The 9,119-nt window shown below is 38.8% G+C and overlaps 1 protein-coding gene across 1 annotated transcript; it reads left to right on the forward strand.

Moving 5' to 3' along the window:
• The first annotated feature begins 1,925 nt into the window (after positions 1–1,925).
• sox21b (SRY-box transcription factor 21b) lies at positions 1,926–2,657 on the forward strand. The gene has a single exon (XM_039006365.1). The coding sequence runs from the start codon at positions 1,926–1,928 to the stop codon at positions 2,655–2,657; it is 732 nt and encodes a 243-aa protein (XP_038862293.1).
• Positions 2,658–9,119: the final 6,462 nt, after the last annotated feature.

Below are 9,119 nucleotides of genomic sequence, written 5' to 3' on the forward strand. Positions count from 1 at the left end.
GGACGCAATTTATATGCAACAATAATAATAATGCTAATGATACTACTTCTAATAATAATAATACAAATAATAATATAGAAATTACAGGAGGAATAAGACTTAATATTGCCACTGTTCAGTTGATTACCAGCTGAGGTGTCAGAAATTTCGTCTCAGCCTACAAGTGCAAATCATTCTTGAAAGACGACTTTATATTTAATTCAATTTGGCATTAATTCATACACTATATCAAATAAAACGCACTGACTATAAATCGGCATTGTAAATTGTTTGATGCAGCCTTATTTTCACTTTCATTTTAATAATTATGCACAACAGAGAAGGTACGGGAACAAACCACTTAAACATACAATTTACTCAACGAGTCTTTCAGATAACTGTAATTGCTTAGTTGAATATTCGACAACCTAATTTCGGTTGTCGATTCGCCGCCCTTGGGAAAGTCTTTTGAAGTGAAAGTGAAAGGGAGAATTCAGGAAAAATAATTAATTTCACCAAGCACGTTTAGAGACACTCTACCCTCCTCTGTATTTAGGCATATTTATGACAAAATGCTTTTGCACAATATCAGAAAATTAAAGAAGACATTCTTTACCACGTTATCTAGACGTGTAACGTTTCTGTAATGTTTATGCCACCCATGGAGCATGGGACAGGCAGTAGCCTACCATTCAGGAAGAGATGAAATGACAATATAGGCTACTGTAGTTGTAAGAGCCAGTGCATATTAGACTATAACAGTAGGTTATTTAGATCAAATAACAAGTAAAGACAAAAGTTATTTAGAAATAAAATAGTGTGCAGTCGGGGAAGAGGGAGAGAGAGAAGCAAGAGAGTAGAGCCTATTCACGTTTCCATCATCACCGCTCTTTCCCCTGTCATTGAGCGTCTTATGCAATCAATTGTTTTAAAACAAACCTTTTATTTAATTTATGGAAACCTCATGCTCTTAGTCATCTGAAACTTACTGTATATCTTGGGCTGAATTTTCAACGTGCTTGGTGAATTACTAAAGCTAGGCCTAGACAACACTTCTCAGGAACAGTTCACTTTTGGTTGCAAGCCATGTATATGTACCTGAATATGTCTAACTATACTAAAATGAATACTTACCCCCCAAAAAGTTTGCATTACTACTAATAATTACAAATGTATTATAATATAATAATATATCGTGATAAATGATCCTTATGATAATATGGATAAATTATCCTTATGATAATATGCTTTAAAGACCTGTGCGATTAACTTAACTATAAAGGGCATATAGGATATCATACAGCCAAATATATGGTGATGCATTTTCCTCCGAGTCCCTGGTCCTCCTCGCGCTCAGGGTGGGATTAAAAGAGCGCTCAGTGTGTGTTAGACGTACTGCGCATGCTCCTGTGGCACTTTCACTACCTGCCTCTGAAAACCTTATTTCACATGGGGCAGCCCGGAGTTATCAACCATTTGCGTAAACGCTGGATTCAAGTGCTGAGTGGCGGTTAACAGTCTCTGGCGATAGCAGCAAAACAAGATAAGAACTGCAGCTCTAGATATATTGCCTTCTGTCTTCGATGCTATATTGTCCTCGTCGGATATCAACATGCATCAGAAAACCTAACTTTTATAGAGTTTCTCATCAGAACGCTGCGCATTGCTCTTTTCAAAACGGATATCTTACTACGGTGTGATGAAGCACTGATATTTTACGTAAGTAAAGGAAATGTACTTTTTGAAGCATTTTATCTCACACAATAATGTATTTCTGCGAACTATATTTAATTGGATTACTTAGTTTTATTATATATGTAGGCCTATGTAACTTTGTTAGGCTTTGTTAGGCAAACTGAGACTTTACTGCCATTAAATATTAGAAAGAGACTTGACATATTGTCTGTGATATTTACCTTTTCAGACCAAAAGTATTTTGTACCAACATGTCTAAACCAATGGATCACGTAAAACGCCCGATGAATGCCTTCATGGTTTGGTCCAGAGCGCAGAGAAGAAAAATGGCTCAGGAGAACCCAAAAATGCACAACTCCGAGATCAGCAAAAGATTGGGAGCGGAGTGGAAACTTCTCACCGAGTCAGAGAAAAGGCCATTCATTGACGAAGCTAAACGACTGAGAGCCATGCACATGAAGGAACACCCTGACTATAAATACAGACCTAGGCGGAAGCCAAAGACTCTGATGAAAAAAGACAAGTTTGCCTTCCCAGTGCCCTACAATCTTGGAGAGCACGACGCGCTTAAAGTTAGCGGTCTATCTCATGGAGCACTTCACGAGTCCCTATTAGGGAACCCAGACAAGGCAGCAGCGGCAGCGGCGGCCGCAGCAGCGAGAGTCTTCTTCAACCCGTCCATGACCACGAACCCCTATTCATTTTTTGACCTCGGGTCGAAGATGTCAGAGCTTTCCTCTCCATCGTTTCCTTACCCATCTCTGGGGTACCCTGGTGGCACGGCTTTCTCTGGAACTGGTAGTGTTGGTGGAACACACACTCACACTCACTCTCATCCAGCCCCGGGCAACCCAGGCTACATGATCCCCTGTAACTGTACGGGCTGGCCCTCTGCGGGTCTTCAGCCACCGCTAGCCTACATCCTGCTGCCTGGCATGGGCAAACCTCAACTTGACTACCCTGCATATGCAGCGGCATTATGATAGCCTATATTGGATTTAGGAGACGTTTAAATGTGAAGAAAAAAATATTCATGCAAGAGTTTATTATGCATGCACAAACTTGTACATGTGATGAAGTGCTCGTTGTCTCAGATATCACATGTGTATGTATATTGATTAATGCCTTTATCTAAGGTAATTCTTATATAGCGAACTCTCTAAACTAATATTCATACATCTCCGGGCAAATCCCAGAGGGACAGAACAAAAGGATGGCAGAAATACTGAACTGGGGAGGAAAGGGTAGGAGATCTATTTGCCCGTGTCAATGTGAATACTCATTTGAAAGGTACCATATTTGATTTATATCTGTTGCAAATGCACCTGCTTGACTTGTTGTTATCAAGTAGGCCTAGTTTACTGCATCCCACAACAAATCAGATATAGGTAAACATGAACTGGCCATCATTTTCTTCATATATTGTACCTGATAATTCAATATTGTTTAAAGAGTCTAATCACTGGCTATTATGATTTATATTGTTGGTCAAGAAGGAATGATACTTGTTTGTCCGTCTGGCTTTCTTGTTTTAATCAGAATGACATAAGCCTGTAAATGTGTACAGATAAATGATGCTAATAGTTCATTTGCCATTAGGCTAGTGCTTGAGATAGAGCCTGGAACTGACTGGGTTGTTTGATTAGAAATCCAGTGTATATTTTGAGTTTTTAAACACTGTTTTATAGATGTCTGTACTATTTATTGTTTAGTGGAATGATTATGGTGACCCTGTCGATTGAACAGAGGACATACCTTGTCCTGTAACATTTGCACAGTAAATAGGAAGTGCTTATATTATGTAATTTATTTTAAAGAATGACGAGCCCAAAAGTTTTTTTAATTCGACTACAATCGTTCGCCTTTCTGTCAACATTGGCAAGACACAAAATGATCACTGATCATTTTTGTTTCTTGAGACCTGTGCATTTACGTGCATAAGGAGCATCATTCGTTTTTACTAACTCTTAATGAAGTTGTCTGTTTTGTGTTTTATTTAACACCACTTACATGTACTTTAAACTCTTAAATGCTATTCTTTTCATTTGTTGAACAAAGGATTATAATAAAGCGTATGCGGACAAACAGAAAGAATCGCTGTAGTTCTTGTTGAATTGCTAACAAGATTTTTATCTGAATTGCCCTGATGTGGTCAGTCCAGGTGGAGTGTAAGGTATCCTCCAAAGGCCGCTTTTGTTCGTGTTGTGAATAGCATTACTCGGAAATCTAAATCAACCCATTGTAATCAAGAGCCAAAACCTGATTTATCACAATTTTAATCGTGAATAGGAAGGAAGATACAACTGAGTGGGTTTCTTTTAAGCCCTCTATTCCCAGTAAAAAAAAAGTGAGCTCTTCGGGCCTGTAGAACAGGCATCTCTTTGAGGTATAAAACAGGGCCTGAATTAGATCTAAGTGCCAGCGTCCAATTACAAAACACAACTAATGGCATTGTATTTTTCTTATTCAATGAAAATACTTCAATATTCTTAGCTATGGCACAGTTTATCACATCTGCTGTGTGTGCGCGTGTGTGTGTCGGGGATATCTGAATTTATGCTCATTATGACATGTAATACATTGGGCATGTTATTCAAGCAAACTACCCCTCATAGATAACATTAAGAAGTTAATTCATATGGATCAGAGCGATTATGCAAAACTAATTTAGACTGTCCAGGGATAATTATCTCCGACACGGTTAATTAAACCCTTTCACCACTCTGGATTCTCTATTGTAATACTCCGATCACTTCTCTCCACGGAACTTCCTACTTTGCCCTGGAAATAACGCGCAATTGAGCTTCTTTCATGCAGTATAAAATAGAAAAATATCAAACATTTATCCTCTCAACATTATTTCTGCACATTTGAATGCTTCACGGGGGACTTTTATTTGTATCTTTGGTCCCCATTCTGACACCAATATTTTATAACTTGCTGCTTGGCCTTATTAGATAATAGGCCTAAACATTAATAGACGAGAGTATAGGCTATTGTGTGATTTTATTTCGAAAACAGAAAGGATATGTCTTTTGACTGTTTTCTTGAAAGGTAAGCTAGCACTTTATCGTTTTTGGTTTGAAAGAAGATATTTTGAAAGGGCAGCCAACAGTTTGCTGACCAAAACGCCTGAGAAGGTCGCCAGGTTGATAAAAGAGCGCGCATTACCAGCTCAGTGACCATTTCCCTCTCTTTCTTTGCCCTTTTATTATATTTTACTTAAGGAAAGGGGGAAGAAACCCTGAAAGAACTTTTTCTTCACTGGGAGCGTTTAGACGGTCGAGGAGGTTTTGTCTGGGAACAAAACGTGGGTTGGGAGGTTTTTGTGAGAGTGTTGTTTGTTGAAGTGGAGCTCAGCAAAAAGCGGCTGCTTTCCCTCATTGTGATGAAAGCAATCAGTGGTATTTGGAAAACTGTTAGCATTGTGCACTTCTCTGTGTCCATTGTGGAGGATTTCTTTTCACAAGGTTTTTTTTCAGCCGATCCAGCTGGCCGGAGTGAATAGCACTGCAATGTGTACACGCTTTGTCCCTCCAAGCCCTTCAAGTAGCCCACTTTGAATGGAGTGAGTTGACACTGCATGACAGTGAAACAACACAATACAAAATACATGAGCACATGAATAGAAGCAGGAGCATAAATAAATAAAATGGGTGGCCAAAACTGGATAAACTGAATGACAAAACGGTGAAAGGGGAGCAAAATATATATTTAACACGCCAGATTAGCATTAGAATGCAATCTACAAGGCAGAACAATTGATGAATAGGTTACCCGGCCAAGAAAGAAATGGACTAAATGCCTTTTGAATAGATATGCTTTTTCTCCTTTGGAAGAAAATGGACTCAATGGGAAAGGTGGAGATGCAACTATGCAAATAACTAGGGGGAAACTTTTTTTTCCCAGAAAATGTTTTTCCAGAGTTGATTCCAAGATAGGCAAGTCATAGAATTACAGACTTCCAGGACTGAACTCCCTGAATGTGAGTGCCAGTATTGAAAAGGCCTAAAATCCTTTAAACAATCATGCTCATAAACAAGATTGGATTTAAATATAATTTCATTTAGAAAACAATTCTTAAAACTAAATGCACAAGACTGACTGAGGATCTTCATCAAATCCCTCAATCACAGCTCAAAATTGTATTTAATGTCTCTGATTACTTCAGCATAACCAAACTCAGTCTCATATCCAAAACCATGGCCGCAAAAACACCATCTGTCATGCAGGCTCACACTTGTAGAATCCAGAATGGCTGCGGTGGTATGTCTGTTATGTGACAGTCCAAAACATATTGTAGGGTGTACAGCATAAATCAAGCTTTGACCATATTTTTTTGAAATGGCATAATGTAGGCATGTGAACTGAGGGCAGTGTTTGAGATGGTCATCCCTGTCTGTCAAATTCATCCCGTGGGGAATGAAGGGTTGTACTTTGACCCTGCTGAGGTGAATATAGCCAACAGATCAGCATGGAAGGAAACGGCTTGTCTGCAGTTGATTATGCTGTTACACTTTTCATCCAGACTTACATCTACCAGTATAATTCTATTCAGGTCTGAAACTAAATATTTTAATACCCCTCTGTAAATAAACCGCATGATTCTGATAAAAATTAGAAATACAGAATCTTTGGCTCTAACTAAGATAAGTGTCAAACTCATTCCATGGAGGCCCGAGAATCTAGGGGTTTTCACTCCTTCCTTGTACATGACTGATCAATAAGGTCACTGATTAGTTAGGAACTCCCCTCATCTGGGTGTCTAGGTCTTAATTGGACACAACACTAAAAGGAAATAATGAAAACTAGCATACACTCGGCCCTCCATGGAATGAGATTGACACCCGTGCTCTAAGTGAACAGTGGTCAAGCAGCCTTGTGGCAATACGAGCTTTCTGTCTCGCTGTAATTGGCAGATGGTCACTTGCGTGTAGATAAGGGAAATTAAAATGGAACTAGGGCCTTCAATCAGATCAAGCACTAACCAGAAGTGGAACTACGTCGGAGCTGTCAAATCGTTGAGCAGCTGCTCTTGTGATCATTGTGTCGATGCCACACCCATCCCACTAGCGTTAGAAGTTCAGAACGAGAAAGTGGAGGTTATATATATACATAATATATATAATGACTCTCAAATTTAAAATCATTAAACAAAATAATGATGATTTCTATTTGCCCATGCTCAGGCATAGGGTTGCAAAATTCTGGAAACTTAGAATAAAATTCCCTGGTTTTCCTGAATTCCCGAAATCCCAGTTGTAGGATTCCGGGTAGCAGGACATCCGAAATCCCAGTTGTAGGATTCCGGGTAGCAGGACATCCGAAATCCCTCACCCAGGATTTCTGGAAAACCAGGGAATGTATTGAAAGTTCCCTGAACTTTGCAACCCCTGCTCAAATAAAATAAAAGTGTATTGGTCATGTACACAGTTTTGCATATGTTATTGCAGATATAGTGAAATGCGTATGTTTCTAGGTCCAACAGTGCAGCAAAATCTGGCAATACAATAACAATACACACACAATTCCCACCCACCCCTCCCCACCAAAAAGAAAGAACAAGAAATGAAGACATATTGGAACTAGCAATATGGTAGTCCGGAACATAAATAAATATATATGTATGTGAATGGTGTGTATAGACAGCATGGAGCAACAGTGCCTTCAGGAAGTATTCAGACCCCTTGACTTATTCCACATTTTGTTGTGTTACAGCCTGAATTCAAAATGTATTAAATGTTTTTTTATTCTATCACACATATATACACAATACCCCAAAATTGAGCAAATTTAATGAGAATGAAATGCAGAAATATATCATTTACATAAGTATTCAACCCCCTGAGTCAATACATGTGAGTCTTTCTGCCTAAGTCTCTAAGAGCTTTGCACAATTGGATTGTACAATATTTGCACATTATTCTTTTAAAAATTCTTCAAGCTCTGTCAAGTTGGTTGTTGATCATTGCTAGACAGCCAATTTCAAGACTTGCCATAGATTTTCAAGCCGATTTAAGTCAAAACAGTAACTAGGCCCATCGGGAAAATTCAGTGTCGTCTTGCTAAGCAACTCATGTATATTTGGCCTTGTGTTTTAGGTTATTGTCCTGCTGAACGGTGAATTTGTCTCCCAGTGTCTGTTGGAAAGCAGACTGAACCAGGTTTCCTTCTAGGATTTTCCCTGTGCTTAGCTCAATTCCATTTATTTTGATCCTAAAAAAAACTCCCTAGTCCTTGCCTGATGACAAACATTTCCATAACATGATGCAGCCACCACCATGCTTGAAAATATGAAGAGTGGTACTCAGTGATTTGTTGTGTTGGATTTGCCCCAAACATAACGCATTGTATTCAGGACATACAGTTCATTTCTATGCCACATTCTTTGCAGTTTTACTTTAGTGTCTTATTGCAAACATGGTGCATGTTTTGGAATATTTTTCTTCTGTACAGGCTTCCTTCTTTTGACTTTGTCATTTAGGTTAGTATTGTGGACTAACTAGAATCTTGTTGATCCAGCCTCAGTTTTCTCCTATCACAGCCATTAATCTCTGTAACTGTTTTAAAGTCACCATTGGTCTTATTGTGAAATCCCTGAGGTTTTCCCTTCCTCTCTGGCAACTGAGTTAGGAAGGACGCCTGCATCTTTTTATTGACTGGGTGTATTGATACACCATCCAACATATAATTAATGCTCAAAGGGATATTCAATGTCTGCTTTTTTTTTTTTTACTCATCTTCCAATAGGTGCCCTTCTTTGCGAGGCATTGGAAAACCTCCCTGGTCTTTGTGTTTTGAAATTCACTTCTCAACTAATGGACCTTACATATGTAAGTGCATATGTGTGGGGTACAGAGATGAGGTAGTCATTCAAAAATCATGTTAAACACTATTTTTATTAAACTACTATTATATATGATGAGCCATGACTAGAATACAGTATATACAGTACCAGTCAAATGTTTGGACACATTCATTCAAGGGTTTTTCTTTATTTTAAATATTTTCTACATTGTAGAATAATATTGATGACATAAAAAATATGAAATAACACATATGGAATCATGTAGCAACCAAAAAGTGTTAAAAAATCAAGGCAAAGCTGCCTTGATGACAGCTTTGCACACTCTTGGCATTCTCTCAACCAGCTTCATGAGGAATGCTTTTCCAACAGTCTTGAAGGAGTTCCCACATATACAGAGCACTTGTTGGCTGCTTTTCCTTCACTCTGCGGTCCAACTCATCCCAAACCATCTCAATTAGGTTGAGGTCGGGTGATTGTGGAGTCCAGGTCATCTGATGCAGCACTCCATCACTCTCTTTGGTCAAATAGCCCTTACACAGCCTGGAGGTGTGTTTTGGGTCATTGTCCTGTTGAACAACAAATGATAGTCCCACTAAGTGCAAACCAGATGGGATGATGTATTGCTGCAGACTGCTGT

This window comes from Salvelinus namaycush, chromosome 13 (assembly GCF_016432855.1).
Source record: "Salvelinus namaycush isolate Seneca chromosome 13, SaNama_1.0, whole genome shotgun sequence".
Taxonomy (NCBI): Eukaryota; Metazoa; Chordata; class Actinopteri; order Salmoniformes; family Salmonidae; genus Salvelinus; species Salvelinus namaycush.

Bases quoted from the DNA above. Each gene is read 5' to 3' on its own strand.
- sox21b (XM_039006365.1), top strand. From the start codon at position 1,926: ATGTCTAAACCAATGGATCACGTAAAACGCCCGATGAATGCCTTCATG.